General features: G+C 37.6%; 1 protein-coding gene across 4 annotated transcripts; it reads right to left on the reverse strand.

Moving 5' to 3' along the window:
• Positions 1–257: 257 nt before the first annotated feature.
• Positions 258–18,849, reverse strand: LOC104110554 (protein CHROMATIN REMODELING 4). 4 transcript variants are annotated; one of them, XM_070195344.1, is made up of 12 exons: positions 18,121–18,849; positions 15,966–16,268; positions 15,467–15,568; positions 14,900–15,328; positions 14,474–14,866; positions 11,105–11,209; positions 8,182–10,932; positions 6,100–6,257; positions 4,131–4,245; positions 3,714–3,796; positions 2,802–3,459; positions 258–2,684 (listed from the first exon to the last, which is right to left on the reverse strand). In XM_070195344.1, the coding sequence occupies exons 2-12, from the start codon at positions 16,185–16,187 to the stop codon at positions 627–629; spliced, it is 7,074 nt and encodes a 2,357-aa protein (XP_070051445.1). In that variant the 5' UTR covers positions 16,188–16,268; positions 18,121–18,849; the 3' UTR covers positions 258–626. The 4 variants fall into 4 exon arrangements, with proteins under 4 accessions (XP_070051445.1, XP_009618374.1, XP_018631245.1 ...); XM_009620079.4 differs by having other exon boundaries at positions 14,474–15,328; XM_018775729.3 differs by having other exon boundaries at positions 14,474–15,328; positions 18,099–18,849.
• Between the last annotated feature and the right edge of the window lie 1,048 nt (positions 18,850–19,897).

Genomic DNA, 19,897 nt, shown 5'->3' on the forward strand with positions numbered 1-19,897 from the left:
ATTAGTACAATTTTAAATCGTCACTACTCACTAGTAGTTAAATAAAACAGCCTTTGGGTTGTAAATCTAGATTTTATAATACGTTAATATGTGAACCGTGCGTATTGCTAAAACATGGTAAAATTTGTGCCTAAAAATATATCAGTACTATATTCCCTCTACCCTCCTGTCTTCAAAACAATCAAAACCACTAACTAGATATCAGATTTCACTATATTTCCACATAGCCACAACATCTCTACCTGCTAAATCAACAGTGATAAAGATAGGAGAATTGTATATTCCAGACACCACTTTGCATAAAATACATACAAGCAAAATTTGCTAACATGAGCCTCATTTTTGACACTTGGGAAGTCCTAAATCAAATGCTGAATCCAGCTCCCTAGGGTAGACAAGTCTTACAAGGTCAAAACCTTGCGACTCTAAGAACGACGACAACATTATATGCTAACTTCTACATTTTCTCTTCTCTTACACAAGCTTTACATAATAATTGGTCTAACCTGTACTGTATTTGCTACTTTAACTGAATCCTGCCCTACAAAAACTGAGAATAATGGAGGTTTAGAGACTTTCAGTTACACGGTGAGAGATGATTACAATTAACTCCCCATAGGAAAGAGCTATGGTTCACAGTCATCTGTCCGATGATCCGAGACTGTCCCTTCAGATGATATTTCCTCTACGTCTACCTGTCTAGCTCGAGCAGGATCTGACTGAGTTTTGCTAGAATCCCCACTATCAGTTTCAACTTCTTCTTTCTCCGCTTGAAATGGACCCCATGTACTAGGAGCTGAGACCTGATTTGTTTTCTGCTTTCCATGTGAATCTTGGGTGTCAGACGATGCAACCTTATCAACAGACTTACGGCAAGGGACCATATTTTCAAGTAAACATGAACTAGTAGCAATAGGTGGACCTGGTGCAACACAGGATGCAACCAATTGAAGCACTTCGGGTGAGGGAGACAATCCAGCACTCGTCTTTTTTAGGTGAAATGTATTAACTGAACTAGTTGAAGGGTTGGCATATAGACTTGGAGGAGGCATATGAAGGTTAGCTTCAACCGAAGGGAGTCCTGAGGTTCTGGCCATCATTCTAGAAAGCAAAGGGAATGATGGATCTTGTTGACCACTCATTCCAGCGATACCCTCACCATGTGAGCTACCCTGGACGTCACTAATTCCTGCAAAATCTTTCTGGAACTGCCTCATCACTTGCAGTCCGTGTTTCTTCTTCTTTTTCTTTTTCAAGCTCAACCGCGGGTCCCTGGGTCGAGATGGAGGTGGAGAAGGAATAACAAATGGAGGGAGGGAGGGCTTCTCCTCCCCATATAGCAAGCGAACTGATTGAGCAATTGCAGAGACAGTTGGTGGTAAATCGGGTTCAGGAGGTTTTGCTGGAGTATTCACTGCTTCACGAAGCCAATGTGGTAGCTTATTCTTCGGTGAACTACATTCTGCCACTTCCTTGCCCTTTGATTGAGAAACATTCTGACCTTTATTAAGTTCAGGAAGCGATGGAAGATTGCTGGATACACCAACTCCCCCATTGTTATGCGAATCATGTGAGATATTTGATGACCTGTCAAGAAGGTTAGGCAATTTAACAAATCTGCTTGCACCAATGTCATTCTCCTTTTTCAAGTCAAACCTATTCTGGCCACCCAAACCAAGAGGGCCCAAGCTACTGCTGCCCAACGAATTCAGCAGAAACGGCGACTCCATAAGAGAGCCTGAGGATGGCCCTGGTCTGTCAGAGGACCCCACATTAAAATCTCGAGAAATGTTCACACGATACTTGTCAGTGCTGGGAGTTGGAAGATGTGCGAAATGATTGTTATTCAGACCAAGTTGCTCAGGAGGTTCCAAATTTGGGAAGCTTGAAGACAGATCACCAAATCCCAATTTCATGTCTGTTAGGTGTGTTGGAAAGAGCTGCTCATTTAGTTTACAACCATGCAATGCTCGAGCCATCATTGCGTCGGAAATGCCTGAGAAGAAGCTTGATTTTCCCACTTTGGTAGGCTTGGATGGTTTAGGTGCAGGTAGTGGTGGCCCCTCCAAGATCTTGAGCTGCTCCTCTTCCCACCTAATTGACAAATCTTCAGGAGTTTTATACTTAGAAAATCTTAACTTGGGATCTCGTAGCATGGCATCCCAATGGCCCCTTCCATATCTACGTACACCAATCCAGAGATAATCCAGTTCATCTTCAGACCAAATGTCCAGTTTGTTTCTCCTTTTGAGTAGGTTGCCTGATCCTGATCCTGATCCTGACCCAGTTCTCAGCATAATGTTTTCAAGAACCTTCCTATGTTTTTCGGGAAATGATGATGACGACGCCATCTGCCCTAACCCCAGTACTGGAGGAATCTGTTGCTCTTGTGGGTTAAACCTAGATGATTCATGAGGTGGAAACTTGAGATTGGGCAAAATCGGTAGTACAGGATGCTCGTGGCTAGACTCATTCAAATCTGCAAATCTTGATCCCAAAGACAAGCTGGGAAACAAGTCAGAGGGTGGATGGGGCATGTTCATGGCAGGAAATGGGTATCTTGGTAAAAATGGCTCATCAAAAGATTTGGGCAATCCTGTCTTTGCTTGAATATCAGATAAAGTAGCACCAGAATTCTTGAAATTACCAGCAGAACCTCTTTCTGGCATAACAGATGGAGGATGCTGCAGAAAAGCCAACATTAGGAATTTACACAAGCATTATTTTACATTTTAATATGCATGAAAACATGTTAGACACAGAGAGAGAGAGAGAGAGAGAGAGAGAGAGAGAGAGCATACAGAATTGAATAGAAGATAAGAATCAGGTAAGCTACTCTTTGGAGGCTGTTGTGAAGGATCGAGGGGAAGATCTGGCAATTTGAATCTCCCGGAGAAGTTTTCCTGCCGTTTAGCAACCATTTCACTTGAAAGCTTAGAGCGAGGAGCAATATTTGGGAACTCCAGTCCCAATCCTTGTCTGTGTTGCCTGTTGTTTGACTTTGAAAAGTTCCTCTGTGGTGCCTCCACCTGATGAGCATTAGGAGCACATAGTCCCAGAACCGGTAAAAGGTGTTCGTTGGCCACTGAATTGATGCAGCTCATCTCTTGTGCATGATTACTTGACTGGGGAATGTCTGGAAGAGGATGACCACTTGTCTTAACTAGAACATTTATGTTATCGTTCAATTTATGTTTCAACTTTCCCAACCTTAAGGTTGAGTCAGCCATGTTTTTCTGTGCCTTCAATGATTTAAGAAAGCTATTGTTATCCAAGTTCATAGATGCATGTTTCTCTTCCCGGATTTGCAATGGTACATTTATTGGATTCACATCATGAGCTTGCTGAGGAAGGAGATGACAGAGAGACTCTTGTCCAGCCAGTCCTTCCATGGGGCCAGACGCTTCAATTGCATTTCTCCGGGCCAGCCGTTCTTTTTGCCTAGCGCGAAGCTTAGCACTGCTCCAAAGCAACAAAAGCAATCACATAAATATTATCTTTCAAAGTTCATAATTTACAGATATAGCCAAGTTTTTCATATAATCCTGCCACAAAGAAGTGAAATTCCGATATCGTGCATGCTACTTTTTTCCCCACTGAGTCATAAAGAAAATGTTTAATATTCAGAAGATGGTAAATAGAACCATCTCAATACACTAAAGCAAATCCGTAATCATTTAGATGCTGATAAGAGCCCAAAGAGTATAACTCACTATTTTGCCTTCAATGCTCGTCCTGCCGCACTGTATTCTCGCTCTGGTTCAGGCTCAGGCTCCTGCTCCTCTTCCGCACCACTCTGTAATTTCAGTTATTGGACAAAATTAGTGATCTAAAACGATGTCTTAATGAGACAACTACAGAGCGACTCCCTCCTAGGGAACAATCATCCATATTAAATTAATTATTCTTCAAAAGAACAAACTATATGCTTGTGGAATCACAATACTGTAATTGGTAGTTGACGTCGAAATTTTAGAGATTGAAGACACTGATTCTGAACAATTTTGAGGGGATGGATTGAAGAATTTATCTAAACAAAAGATAAAGGTTCAGATTATAAAAGTCTGCATTCCCCAAGTTATCACTTTACTGCTCTAAACATGAAATACAAATTTACAATATGGAAGTACCTCATTTAATGTTTCACTGGGGGGTAAAGCATATGCTTCCCTGTAAGAAACAGCTTTCCTTAGACGCTTGCCTCGACCAAGAGCTGCTTCCTCCTCGCTCTGATATTTCTCCCATCTACAAGCACAAGAACGTGATGAAAGTGTCCAAAAGCCACAATGAAGTATACCACTTCAAAGGTAATCATTTAACATGGTTTTGAAAACTTGCATTCTTAAGTACTAAAGTTTCTCTTCATTTTGTTCACCAATCAATCAAGTGACTCCTGGGCATGAATCACTGATCCATCAAAAGCAGCAATCATGTTACTGACAGATTTTTGTCAAATTACCAAATATTTTCGTCTCCTTGAGCCCAGCATCCATTTCCTGTATAAAAGCACCACTACTGTCTTTCAAGCGTTGAGAACGCAGCAAAGCTTTCTGGTACTACATCAAGCTTCTAAACTGTTCCAAGCATGTGCAGTTTAAAAACTTACATAAACCAAGATAGAAAAACTCTAATACTTCTTCCTGTGCTTTGCTCATTATTTCTTTCTCTCCGAGAAGAATCGACGGCCAAAACAAAAGGGGAAAAAGACACCAAGACAAGTGAAAACTAACTTGAAACAACCTCTGGAAGGTATAGAAAATGATTGTAAACGTTTTACCCATGGTTGCAACAATGCTACACCAGTAACACATCCATTGTTTCAAATACAAACACACTGGTTTCTCTTCTACATTGTCTATTGGAAGCCAGTACTAGTGAATCCTACAAGAGTTGAATCCTGTACTTGTCTTGTGACTGCCTGTGCCACCATTGTTTCAAATCTGTAATATCTTTCATGAACATGCAAAGTGGATCCTACAAGACAAAGCAACCTTTTGTGCTTCTACAATGTGGAAAAACAGCATAACATTCAATAGCATGTGGAGCATTAGTGTCATAGATAGGCGGGAGATTGTCATCAGTCTACCTTGACCAGCTTCCTCTAATAAGAGTACAGTATCACTTGTAATAAGTGCACTAGAGAACAACCGGAAGGTTTTACATGGCATCGGTTTTACATGGCATCGCAGAATTTGAAGAAACTTTCAAGAAAATGTATTTTATGCAGATTTAGAAGATTGTGATGGAGGGTTTCTGGAGAACCAAATCTGTGGCTCACTATCATCACATGCCTTAAAAACAATGCCCAAAATCAAGCGCTAGTAGAGAAACTGAAAGAGTTGGTGGAAGTGATTGGCCTTGGTAACAAGGACTGAGCTTTGTGAACAAGAAACATAGAGAGCAACCTCAAGAAAAGTCATTGTAATTATTCTTTTTAATCTGCTAAGGTAGTAATTGAAGTAGTCAAAGAGCTTCCTTTCATTAATTACAAGAAAATAGAGCTAGCTCACCGAAAACAATTTTGCAAGAATATAACTATCAATGTTTTTTGTTTTGCAAGAATATCTTTGGCATAAGAAAATGAAGCATTCATTAAAAATCCATTCACTGTATGATGAGTTCTTTTATTTGGACAACTTGTTAGACGTGTTGTCATAGTTACTTAATGCAAAGGAAACACACAAATATAAGTATATAACAACAACAACGCCTCAATCTCAAACAAGTAGGGGTAAGCTTATGAAAAGACTCCTAGCAAATATTGGACCTAGACTAATTGTAATAAAATGATCTAAGACGCAATCTCAACTTAGTACCACCTATATAGATCTTTTCTTTACATTGTGCCCTATTTTTTTTGCTAGGTTTGCCTGGATTCCAAGAAATTGTAGGTCTTTCGAGATAATTCCTTAAACACATAAATAGAAGACAAATCCAAAACACTATTTTTTTCAACCTTCAAGAAATTCATATATAAACTATGTTAGACATTTAATTGTTGATACTTGCGCACACCCGCATAGAATAGATATGCATAGCTGAGTCCATATAGCATAGTATACTATCAAACAAATACAAATAAGGTAGCAAGAACAATACCTCACTCTTAGAAGCTTGTCCCACTCATTTTCTTCAGTGCTACCAACCATGTTATCCTCTTTCTTCTCTACATTTTGTACACAAGTGTCTTCACTCACCACCATATGTGATGCTATTCCAACTTGCTCTTCTGCACCTTCCTCGTTCCATTCCAATGACTAACAAAAGAGACGAAAGAAAACACAACAGGCACAAAGAAAGATTCAGAAAGACATTGGAACGATCCTATAATGATTGCTGTTCCAAAGAACTAGCACAAGAATTTCCAAAGAAGCAAAAATTACTTCTTTATTGAATCAGAAAGCGGAAAGAAATACCTTAGAATTTTTTTTGTAAATAGCATGTCATGTTAAAGACAAATAGAATCTTAAATATTTTTGTAAATAGCATGTCATGTTAAAGACAACTAGAATCATAACTGTGTAACTATAGAATACTAACAGGCACAAGAGAGTGGTTAAATAAAGAGAAAAGCTTTAAATTCACGAGCATGGACGGCCAAAAAAAAAACTCATTTTACAAAGATACAGAACCATAATAAATGGAATGTGTGACAGTCATTACATGCCATAACAGACCAAAAACTAACCACATCGCCATAAATATCCAACCTAATACATAAGAAACATAACAAATTTCATTTCCATGCAGAGCTCTGTTAGAACATTTAAAGTTAGTAAAGTGATTCTACATCTTTTTTAGCATGTATATCCATCCAGTGAAAATTCACAGTAGCCCATTCAAATCAAAACATATTTTAATATTAATACAGCTAAAGCATACACCACTTTAATAGCTTTTTTTAGAATTAGGATATACCCACTTTAATAAATTTATCGTTACTTAGAATCAATCGTACCTTATGTGCTATAGCAGTCTTCATCTTCAAGGATAAACAGAACAAATGAAGAAACTTTTCGCTTGTAAACAATGTAGAAAGAGTTCTGAAACACATTTTAATTTAGGGGAACTAAAGTTCCTATAAATTCAGCATGTTTTCCCTAGTAGGTTGAATCAGAGAAAACTTCTGGAGCATTTAAATTTTAAACAACTCAACAGGCCAAAGGCCAACTTATGGAGTTAGAACACAAACTCTAAGTTTTCTTTCACATCAGAAAAAATGAAAGCTACAAAACCCACAATGAATACAAAGACTGTTTCAGAGATGACAAATTACCTGCTGGAAGTTTCCAGAGAAACTTTTCTACTTAAGATTGGCAGGAAAAGTTATAATTCAGATTAAGTTGACATTGCTAAGTTTTACACGCCAACTGTAGTTTGGTCATTTAATAGCTTTCAGCAATAACAGCACAAAATCTAGTTATGGGTCTTTAGATAAACAATTTAAAATTTTCCTAGTATATCTGAAATACGTATTTTGGAAATCAAGAGCTAGTTTCCTTGGAGGCTTTAAGTCCGTAAGATACAGTTGCATCGAAACTTTTGTCAAATGGATTTCTTGCAGAATTATGCTATGGCATTTATGTTTTTTCACTTTCTCAAATCTGTTTCAACTCTCTTTAATTCATGCTTCTTATTTTTCAAATAAGTTCAATTCCTACTGCTGTTACTATGATGAACCGAAGTAACAACAACAACAACAACAACCCAGTATAATCCCACTAGTGGGGTCTGGGGAGGGTAGTGTGTACGCAGACCTTACCCTTACCCTGGGGTAGAGAGGCTGTTTCCAATAGACCCTCGGCATCCTTTCCTCCAAGAACTCCCTACCTTGCTCTTGGGGTGACTCGAACTCACAACCTCTTGGTTGGAAGTGGAGGGTGCTTACCATCAGAGCAACCCACCTTGTCAATGATGAACCGAAGTAATAAGTCAAATATGACTAAAACCCTAAATTGTAATCATGGACCCTCATGATTGCTCAGTTTACAATTTCCAACTGTCCTTAGGTGCCCACTATCTTTCCTCCCAGTTTGAGCTACAAATCAGACCCTAATATTCAATCTTCCACTTCTGAATAATAGAGTTGGAAAAGTCTCACTTGTCTGGCATCATTTAAGAAATATGCATTTTTGATAAGCCGTTTAAAGTTTAACAGAACTGTGGAAGAGCTGTGGTTACCTTCACTGAACCAAGCATATCATTCTCCAGTTCTGCCTCATTGTTATCAGCTGAATCTGACTGAAGATTTGTACGGTCAAGCAATTTCGAAATGGCATTTTCATCCCAAACAATCTTAGTGCTGCCTTTCGTACACTTATCTTTATACACATCACCCAGGCTACCAGTCCTCCTGCGCTTATGCTCTACTTCAGGAACTGTTTCATCTTCAACAGCATCGTTTTCTGACATGCTAGAGGAATCAATGAAAAGTTCTTCTGTTCCCCATCGAAGGATATCTTCAACCTCCTTTTGGGATCCTGATTTGTTCACAAAAAGCTGATCAAGCATCAACTTCTTCTTGGCAAGCTGAAGTATCCGTTCTTCAACACTGGCACGAACTACTAGCCTGTACACTAGAAGTCTCTTTGACTGTCCAATACGGTGAGCCCGATTCATCGCCTGGATATCTGCATGTGGATTGAAGTCAGAATCATAGATAATAACAGTATCTGCAGTAGCCAAATTGATCCCCAGGCCACAAGAGCGTGTTGATAATAAGAATACAAATCGACTTTTGTCCTGATTAAACCGCGCTATTGCTGCTTGACGATCAGCCACAGCAACAGAACCATCAACTCTCTCATATGTTTTTGGCCCAAACTCAATTGCCAAGTAATCCTCCAGAATATCTAGAAGCTTCGTCATCTGTGAAAATATGAGGACTCTGTGACCTTCTTTATGCAAACTTTTGAGCATAGAGTGCAGAAGAGTCAGCTTTCCAGAAGCCTTTATCCTCATTTCATGAAGAAATTCTAGTGACCCAGATTCAGGCTCAGTTCCTGGTATGAGATACGGGTGGTTGCAAACTTTTCTTAACTGCATAACAATATTCAGCATCGATTGTTGTGCAACTCCTTTCCCAATGTTGCGAAGAAGCTGATAGTTCTTTGTAAGCATTGCACGGTAATATTCTGCCTGAATAGAAGATAACTCAACAGGAACCATTCTTTCAGTTTTAGGAGGAATATTTTGCATAGCATCCTTTTTCAGCCTGCGAAGCATGTGCGGAGCAACAAGCTTCTTCAATTCTTCCACCTTTTCTGCTGTTGTAAGATCATTAAACTTCTCTTCGAATGACGATAGTGAAGGAAATGAAGATGGCTGCAAAAAATTTAATAAGTTGTACATCTCGCCAATGTTGTTCTGAAGAGGAGTACCAGTCAATAGCACTCGATGCTGGAACGAGAATGTGTTGAGCATGCTAAAGAGCTTACTACTAGCATTTTTAAGACGGTGTCCCTCATCAACCACAAGAACTTCCCAGGGAATCCCACGCAGAAAAGGGGAATCAACGAGAACCATTTCATAAGTAGTCAAAAGAACATTAAATTTGTACGACGCCGACTTCTTACTCAGATTACTTCGATCACTTGCATGCCATTCAAATTGGCGAATCACAGCTCTTGCTTTAGCACTCCCGTGGTATTCTACAACATTTAGGTGTGGAGCCCATAACTGAAACTCTGCCATCCAGTTTGGCATTGTGGATAGAGGAACCAAAACTAAAGAGGGAAGCGCAGCATTGAACTCAGTATACAATGATGATAAGAAAGCAGAAGCTGATACTGTCTTCCCAAGCCCCATCTCGTCAGCAAGAATAACATTTTTGGATTTATGCCAGCATTTGCGCAACCAATTTAAGGCTTCCATTTGATGTGGAAATAATGCGCCTCCTTGCAGTTCTTTAGGCTGCTCTGTCAGAGTGACTATATCATTCTGATGGAATTCTCTCCTTTTGCTCACTACATCATCCTTGGTAGCATTTCTAGTCGATGCTTGGGATTCAAACTGATTGAATTGATCAATCAAATGAGATGATTTTGCAATCACAGGTTCCTCTATTTTTTCCCAGGTACATTCATCATAAGGAAGGCCAGTCCATCTCACAAAAACTTCAGCTGAACCAGCTGTACCAGGTCGAGTTGCAATTATCCGCTGAGGCATCTTCCACCTTTCGTCACAAATATTTATTGTTGTTGTCCCATACTTTGCCTTGTAGTTGTCCAGTTTTCTTTTTGCCAGAACTTTCAGTTTAGATTCAGGGACCCAAGAGTTATGAATATGTGATTTTCCAACCCACTTAACAAGATACTCATAGAAGACATTTACACCAGTAGAGGGTGGCAGCTTACCCAAGACAGTCTCCTTACTTCCCTTCAAAGAGCTGGTATCTGTAGTAATCATTTCATCTATCCCCTTGCCATTTCCAACTTCATGAATCCCAGATGTGACATTATCCTTCGAGTTGGCACGGCCATTATAGTTCTTCTCAGTGGAGTCACTGCTTTCTCCAGAAGTATTCTGCATATTAGCCAGGTCATCAGCATTCACAGCAGTGTCTTCTTCATTTGTGTTGATTGCACCTTCAGATACTGAACCTTGAGGGTCTTCTTTCAATGTGCCAGTTCCTTCTTTGCATTCTTTGCTACCCGATCTTCTGTACACTTGAATTTTATTCTTTCTGATATCATCCTTTGAGCTCCTTACTTCATCAGTAATGTCCAAAATTTCCCGAGAGCCACTGCCCGAATACTGTATACTTTCCTCAACTACGGGCACATCACAGCTAGGTTTTCCATCATTTACTTTCTCTCTATCTGCTAAACTTGCTGAATCTTCCAATGGAGGGTCATTTGCATTTGCTCCGGTGATATCATGAGAACAACTATTACTATCAGCTTGTACTCGACACGCCAGAACCCTATCAACCTGCAATTAAGCATGCGTCAGAAGTAGGAAAACAGTTTATCATCAATAATCTCGGTTTTCCAGCCCTTATAGCAGGAAGTTCCAATAATTACATCAAAGAGTGACAAAAGGAGCAGAAGATCCTTATTAAAAATTGATAATAAACCTATAAGTCAGTGCTTGGAACTAGTACCTGTTGAAGATCGAGATCATTATTATCATATATCAATGATTCACTAGCAACTTTTCCTTTTTCACGAGACAGATCTGATGGCTGAGCAGCCTCTTCAGAAACCAACTGCATTAGCCAAAAAGGAAAAAAAGAATCAACAAAAGAAAAACTATGAAGTTAGTTTTGCATATTATAATAACAGTTAAAGCAAAAAGAAAAATAGACATCTCAGAAAATTCTCGTTTCCTTTCCTTCTCTTTTTTGCTTTTCTTTTTTTGGCTTTTTACTTTAATTCGTAAAACATGTTAATCCACACCCTTCAAACAAAACTGTTATTATTAGGAAAGAATCCAAAAAGAAACTACGAAGCTCCACTATTTCTTTTTATTTTTCTGCTTTTTCAATTCTTTTATGGGTAAGCACTCTCCATTAAACTCAAAAAGAAGCAAGAACTAGGAGTACTCTATTGAAGAAGTCAAGGACCGCTGCTGATAATCCCACAAGTACAGGGACGCCGTAATTCTTCCATCAGGTTATTACTATTCCCTTTTTGAAAAAGTTCTTTCTTCTAAGATAGAAATTTAATCACATGCAAAAGTGGACATGCACATTTACACATAATAGAAACAACATCAGAATAAGCAAATAATTGTCCCACATGTAAAAGAAATAAATAAAGCAAAATAGTCTGGAACTGAAAACATCCCACACTAAAAAAAACATTTTTTTTAATAAGTTAAGAAGTTTTGAGAATTTATTTTGGGGTCATTATCATTCCACTAAACCCTAGAAAAGCCACGAAAATTCCAACTTTTGTAACCCAGAACCTTGATTTTTGTAACCCAAAACCAGCTTACCCACAATAGAAAAATTGTTTCTGCTTTTCTAATTTAAGAGAAGTGCTACATCACAGTATATGCTAATGTCCACACATCAATTTCTCTTCTTTATCGTGAGAGTTCTCTTCTAGAAGAATAACACTAGACGATACCACCTCATCTATTATCCATCTATCAAGCTTGAATCCCAAGAAAACATTTATTCAAAATCTGGACGATCATCTTAGGAAGTAGAACCCACATTTTCTCCAAAAAAATGAATTCATTCCTCACTTGACTTTCTTGGCCCCTCACACACTAGCTAACTTGTTCAGAAACCCTTTAATAGAGTTGTTCATCCTGAAAAGAGGAAAACTATTGCTGTGCCATGCAAACGTACATGGGATATAGTTAATTGATTAAGTGCTGAGGAGGGCTTTATGAGTTTTTACCAAGTTCAGCATCTACTCCATTATCAAGTTCACCACCTTGAATACCTTTACAGTAATGCCTTAATGGGCCATTATTCCCTTCCCTCTCAAATTTGACAACTATACCGCAAATCTTATGATCTTGATTACGAGCTAAACCATTTTCTTATTTTGCGCTAAACATAAAAATCACATCCAAGGTCTTCCTAACCCAAGCAATAAATTGTTTTAACAGAAACATCATGAACATGGTGTAGAATCGAACTCGTCTCCTCAAGAAGCACACATCCTTATGGAACTACTATTATCCTTACCAGCCAGTTAACGAGTGAATTGTGACAAAAAATGAACTGAAGCCTAGAGTAGTACTCCACACTGCCTATAATACCCATCCCACAAAAGACCTCTAACATAGAGAGAAAGACGCCATCAAAACTATGTTTCTCTATTTTTTGAGAAGGAAAAACTATGTTTCTCTATTGATGATGGGAAAGCCTGTATACAAGCCCTATACTAAAAAAAAGATTGAACCTAACACCAAAGAATGGTTCTCAAAGATCCTCTAACTAAGACAGCACATATCTTTTGTTAAAAATAGATGTCTTCAAAATTTATATTTTTGGTGTAGGAACAACATGATAGAAAATGTCCCAGTATATTAATTCTTTGCAGCTTCTGAGGATGAATTAGCGCCAGCAATCAGCAGTACTGTAACTTTTGCTTGTTGTTTTGCAGTACCTCCTTGGTACTTCATTAATGGAATTTCTTATCTTATAAAAAGAAGGTAAATACGTCAAAAAGAAGGTATCTAACTTAGAGAGAAGAGAAGTTAGAAAAAGTCAAAACTATGTCTCTCTCTTTTTTGGGATAAAGTAAATAAATTTATTGATGATGGAAACTCAGTATAATACCCCCAAAAAAAGGAGTAGAGAACCTACAGAAAAACGGTTCTCTACAAGAGAAAACCTATCTTGTATACAAGTAGGAATTTTCCATAAAAGGTCCGAAGAGAAATACAGCCATGAAATTTTTGCCAGTCTTGCATCAACTCAAATAAGTAGTAAACAGGAAGTATAAGGAACCCCAAAAAACAACCTCCAACCTTGTGATTCTACTCGTCCTTGCCATCATGCACACTTCCTATAATTTCAAAGAAGCCTACTTCTATTATCTACCCTTATATCTTGAAGGTTTGAGCATGCTCCTAATCAGACAGCTTCCTATAGCTGTCTCAGTTAAATCCCCTTCAGAGCTTTACTAAACTGATGGCAATCTCTGTCAAAGAACGTATACTATCAGATTAACTATTATCAATTAACTAGGCATGATGGTCAACATTAAGGTTCGATCCCTCTTTGGTAATAATTCTGCATGCTCCACAACGTTGAAGGCCTTAATACATAACTACAGTCTCCTCTCTTGAAAGTAGGTTATCACAATATTTCAGCATTCATATCTTAGTTTAAAAGGATAAAATAGACTGAGGGCATTCCCATTATTGCATGCCTGTTTTCTTTTTCTTTTTTATCAGTCTTATTGCATGCCAGTTTCGAGACATAGAAAAAGCAACAATAAAACCTATCGAGCAAAACCTGATGAAGAGGCTTCAGTCCATGTAATAGCTGTCACTTGAGCAACTTTAACGCGGAGGACGTCAGATACTTGTTCTTAATTTGCATTATTACCAGAAGTCTATGGGACATGTTCCGAAACATTTTTGGGTTACAGTGGATTATGCTACTTAGCATGACGGATGCCTTAATCAGTTGGTGCAGTTGGAAGGTGCAAAATCAAGAAGAAATACGTGGCAAGCCATTCCTAGTTGTATATAGAGAGGGGATGGAATCTGAGATGTCTTGAAGGAACCTCAGATTCTATTCCATCCCTAAAAGTTAGATGTCTTATTAATTTGAGTAGTTGATATTATTGTAGTAAAGCACCTGATGCAAATCAACTTTCAGAATTCATAGGTTCCTTGAGTTTAGTATAGGAACCAAGCATCATATTTTTTGTAATACTGCATCTTCTGGATGCCTTCAATAGTTCAATTAATAAAATATCATACCTTTTTTTTAAAAGTGAAGTCTATTGAGCAAAAACTATTCAAATTTGAGAAAGAATACTTAACAGAGGGATTGTACCTCATCTTTAAGCTGGACTTCAACCATATCTCTCCCATCCCTTTTTGACGGAGCCACTGAAGGCTGATGATCAAAACGCTTACGTTTTTTCTGCAATTTACTTGACTTTGAACCTGACTTTCTAGAATTATCAGCAGCTCGCTTTCCCTTGTCAGTCCTAGATTTGCTCTGGCTGTCAATGTTGTAAAAATTAGGTTTTCTTTTCCTGTCTTTCCTAGAAGCAGCCTCCGACATAGCTACAGGTTCATCACCTGGAGATCTATCACTAGAAGGTAAGTCAGGCTTCTTTTCAGAGGCTTTTTCATTTTTCTTTGAATCTGATAAATTTAAAAAGGGTGTCGCTTCATTCATGGAAGAGCTCGACTTCTCCAATGGAGTATCTGCAGAAGGCGCCTCTTTCTCAACTGGAGTATCTGCAGAAGGCACCTCTTTCTCAACTGGTGTATCAGAAGAAGGCACTTCCTTCTCAACTGGAGTATCTGCAGCAGGAGGCACCTCCTTTTCATTATCAACACCTGCGTACGATGACTTATCATCCGCAGCACCATGCTGGGAATGATGACTTGATTTAATATCACAAGAAACATCATTGGGGGAAGTACCCAGCTTCTCCATTGGGTTGCGATGTGATAAAGGTGTTTTTTCTCTTGCCGAGGATCTTCTCTTACCAGGAATGGAGCTTTCAAATATTAGGGATACCTTGGAGATTCCAGATGATTTATTTTCATTTTTTGCTTTTCCACCTGTAACCTTCGTTCTTGCTCGTTTGGCAACAGTATCTAGGTGATTAACAGACTCAAGGGGATCCTTCTTCTGATAACAACTAGGACATTCCCACTTTCCGGTCGGTATACGCTGTATAGATACAAAAATTTATCAGCAACAAAAATAAAGTGGATGGGATAAAATGAAAAGGAAAACTCAAATTAATACATGAAAGATTTAAAAGAAAAAAGTAAATCTGCCTTTAAATAAAGTAACTACCAAATATACCTTTAGAGGAGGATCCAGACACTGAAGATGGTAGGTTCGCGGACAGCTTTCACAACAAAGCAAATTTCCACCAAGATCACAAACAACACATTCATAATAGTACTGGATGAGAGCAAAAGAAAACAAGAGTCAGAAGCAGTTTGAAAATGCAAATGTATAGAAAGCGATAAAAAGCCCAGTTGGAAAATACTTAAATCACACTGCAAGGCAATAAATTCTCAAATAGCACTATATATTTTGGCCTTACTGTCCTGGCAAGACGATAGCAAAGCTAACAGCGAGAGATTAAAGGTAACATACTCGTAAAGAATGAACAAAAAAATGGGGACAAAAAAAACTTTAAGAATAGTAAGCTAAAGAAGCATGTTGATATCTTGATCAAGAAGTAAGTTTCATTGGAAATTTTCTTCCTGAACTACAGCTCAAGTCTTGTTTGCCATGTACTGTCGCAACCATAAATTGAAAAAGAAATTAAGTAGATCATAAAGAACATACTAACCCCATCATTTCCTTTCTTCTTGCTAGAAGAAGAACGACTTGAAGTGATTTCACTCTTCACTCGACTTTTGGATGAGTTACTTGACGATAAATCCAAGGGTTTTGAAGCCTTTTCTTGGCCATTCGATGTGTCAGGTCCAGATGGTAGTTTCCGACGCTTGCGTTTTAAGACCCAGTCTCCGTTAAGCATTTTACTGGACAGTGAACCGTTTTCTTTCATCATTGCAAACGGGGTTGTACATCTCAAGCCAGCAACAACAGGGGAATATCATGACCTCCAGGCATCAAATGTGATCACATATTCCTGCAAGGTTTGTTGCTAAGAGCATTAGATCATAAACCTCAAGAACAAAAATAGAACACCTTTCAGAAACAAAGGTAAAGAAGGAAGATTCGAGCATACTGCATGAACCGAAAACATAGTAGGCTATTCAAATAGGCAAAAGAATTAGTACATTTTAGTCTACATTTCAACAAAGCTCCCTAGACATTGATCTCGCTTCTATTTTGTCCCTTCTTCTATTTTTCTTTCAAGAGGACTTCTTCGACGCTCTTAACACTATAAAAGAAATGGAGAAAGCCACTTTTATAGGATGAACATACCATAATGTGCTGGAGCTTTCTAAAACATGCATTCACATAGATGTCAACTTAGTTAACTGATTAACTACTTCATTCGCTGAAAAAGTAAATCAGACACTGTTTTAGTTGCAAATAATCATTTATTACGTACATGGTACTAGCTTGTGAAGACCTAGCATAATTAATGTGTACGAAAGAAGAAAGAGGGTGCAAAGCGGAATGCTGCAATTATATCCATAAAACTCATCTAAATTAATGTGTAAGAAAGAAGAAAGCTCCCTCGAAATTAAATGGTGGAAAGAACACAAGAAATAAAATCATTGAGAGCACTAAACATGGACTGACTTTGCAGAGACAAGTACTGACCTAATAATTTCTAGAAAATCACTACAATTAACCTTTGAATGAAGTTAGCAGCCTAAAGTAGATAATTGGCTAATCTAAAATGAACATCAGGACTAAGTCTGCAGTAAGGTACGCTATTAATGTAGTAGGACATGTTCAGCAAAAAAATTGCATCCAAATAGACAGATATGAATACACTATGTTGACTAATATAACGTAAAGCAACGCATATCTTTCAGAAGCTTTCCGAACTAGGTTACGGGAGACGGGAAATTAGACCATGTGCTGATTATAGATATATGGGAAAGGATTTAAACCAAGCCCTCAAACGGAATCTGATTACAAAGGCTTATGCCATAGTAGGACAGATTACGAGAGACGGGAAATTAGACGATCTGCTGAATATATATGTGTGAAAAGGATTTAAACCAAGCCCTCAAACAGAATCTGATTACAAAGGCTTATTCCAAAGTAAGACAGGTTACGAGATACGGAAAATTAGACGATATGCTGAATATATATGTGTGGGAAGTATTTAAAGCCCTCAAACGGAATCTGATTACAAAGGCTTATGTCAAAGTAAGACAAGTTGCGAGATACGGAAAATTAGACCATGTGCTTCACTTCCAACTACGACCTACGCATTTCATTCATATCAAAGCTATTGACGTAAAAAAATTAATATACTAAAACTTAAGTCAAAATTCAACCAGTTAAGGAAAACAGCATAATTGCTATCAAGGAATCCTTAATTTTTATTTCAATAGACCTTTTAATCAAGTTGAAACTAGCCATACAAATGCTCATAGTCACTCGACTAACTAAAGCCATTTGGAATAATTAAAGCAATAAGGATTACATTTTCCTCTCTATCAATTCAGCAGAACAAGCCCTTAATCAATGTGCTATAGTAAAAAACCATCACATGCATGCACAGCTGAATTGAACCAACAATGATCACAACCTAAGCACCACAGACATTCATCTCTTTGCAAAACCCCTCAAACCATTTCATTTAGCAACGAAAAAACACACTCTAAATCACCAAACATCAAAACTACAGCAAAATTGAAGCTAAAAACACACAACATTTCCCACCAATCAAGCAACACCCACATCAAAATGAACAGCAGAAGCACACAAGAATCAGCTCAAATTACATATAAAACACAAAAACAAGCAACCCCAAATAAAGAATGAGAACAACCCAGATAAAGATTAGCACATACCAATCTTTTCTATGGATCAAAAACTCATAAAAATTCAATCTTTATATATAGGGAGCTGAATCAAGAACCACAAGTAAAAGGGGCAAAGGGGGAGTAGCCCAATTTAGGGTATGAGGGAATACAAGAACGAGAGAAAAGAGAGAGAAAGCGGTAGAAGGCAGACAAAAGATATAAATAGAGCGTGAAAGCGAAAGAGAGGTTTTAGAGAGAGGAGAGAGAGTGCATCCAAATACGGATTCACCGGGGTTATAGGACTTTGGGGGTTACACATCATAACACACAACACAACACAACACAAACACACCCAACACCAACACTGACATGGGCAGGGGCAATGGGGGGGGTGGGTAGGGGGGTTTTTGGGGTGGTGGGGTTGACTGGGGCTCTGTGGGAAGCGAGCCAAGAGACTTTTCCACTCAGAACATGCCACGTGGAGCCCTGGACGCTTGTCCCCATCCTCTCTCTTCACACTTTTCTCACTTCTCTTCATTCTCTTTAGACTTTCAAAAGACTCTGAAGATGTTCAAAAGAGATTAACAGAATCTGTTGAAGTATGCTTGTAATCCCATGTTTATATATGTTTCTCTCATTTCTCTCTCCTAAATCTAAATGTGCATTCAAGATAATACTACTATTATTATATCTCTTTCTAGATACGTATAAAGTTACTTCCTTTTTCTCTCTCTATATTTCTTTTCTAAGATTTTCTTTTTTTTCCCCACTATAGCCGCCATCAATTCTTCTGTAAGGCATTTGATGAAAGTGTTTTTGTTTCTGCAGCCTTTTATTACTTTTCCTGTTTCTAGTTTCTTTATTTATTTTTTTGGAAATAATTTAAAATATATATCTCCTGAGTAGTTCTCGTGATACTTTCTTACCTTTTATATATAGATAAGATATAGTTATAGAATGAAAGTTACATATTATTAGAGGAGCAATGTAGATAGATCTTTTTGTTAATCTATGATAGATGTTATTTATAGAAAATAAATATTGGTTTGAAAGTGACTGCATACTGCACAGTTGTTCTCTCTACAATTTGGGGCTTTTTTGGATTATGATTTTTTAACCAAAATAAAAAAGGAAAAAATTACGTTTTTCTGTTTTTAAGTAATTTATCAAAATTCTTGAAATTGTTCATTTGGAGGTTTTCGATAATGTCTTAAAGTGAACAAATAAAGTTATTTGAATTAGACAACTAATATTCTTATCTAAAACAATAACAATAAATCCAGTATAATCTCACGAGTGTGGTCTGAGGAGGATAGTGTGTGCGCAGAACTTACCCCTAAATTCAAAATTGATTAGGTGGGCGTTTGGACATAAGAATTGTAAAATTCCAAAATACGGGAAAAAAAAAATTTCAAGTGAAAATGGTATTTGAAATTTAGAGTTGTGTTTGGGCATGAATATAATTTTGGGTTGTTTTTGAAGTTTTGTGAGTGATTTGAGTAAAAAAAATTAAAAACAGTTTTTTGGAGTTTTTCAAATTTTCGAAAATTTTTAAAATGCATATTCAAGTGAAAATTAAAAATTTTATTAACAAACGCTAATTTCGGAAAAAAAGTAAAATTTTTTTGAAAAAAATAAAAAAAATTCTCACGTCCAAACGAGCTCTAGAAGTTAATGAGTTAAATTTGTTATAAGGATCAAATGAACTGTTTGGTCAACTTCTTAAAATCATATTTCCTTTTATTCCCTTTTTTCTATAAAATTTATGATACAAATTTGGGAAAAAATGTATGGTCATACTAGTGAAATACAATAGCATTCGCTT

The sequence above is a fragment of the Nicotiana tomentosiformis genome, chromosome 2 (genome assembly GCF_000390325.3).
Source record: "Nicotiana tomentosiformis chromosome 2, ASM39032v3, whole genome shotgun sequence".
Classification (NCBI taxonomy): Eukaryota; Viridiplantae; Streptophyta; class Magnoliopsida; order Solanales; family Solanaceae; genus Nicotiana; species Nicotiana tomentosiformis.

Coding starts and splice junctions, on each gene's coding strand:
- LOC104110554 (XM_009620079.4), bottom strand. CDS start 16,187: ATGATGAAAGAAAACGGTTCACTGTCCAGTAAAATGCTTAACGGAGAC. Junction 15,569..15,965: donor AGAAGAAAGGAAATGATGGG/GTTAGTATGTTC, acceptor GCTCTCATCCAG/TACTATTATGAATGTGTTGT. Junction 6,258..8,181: donor ATATGCTTGGTTCAGTGAAG/GTAACCACAGCT, acceptor CTCTTTTGTTAG/TCATTGGAATGGAACGAGGA.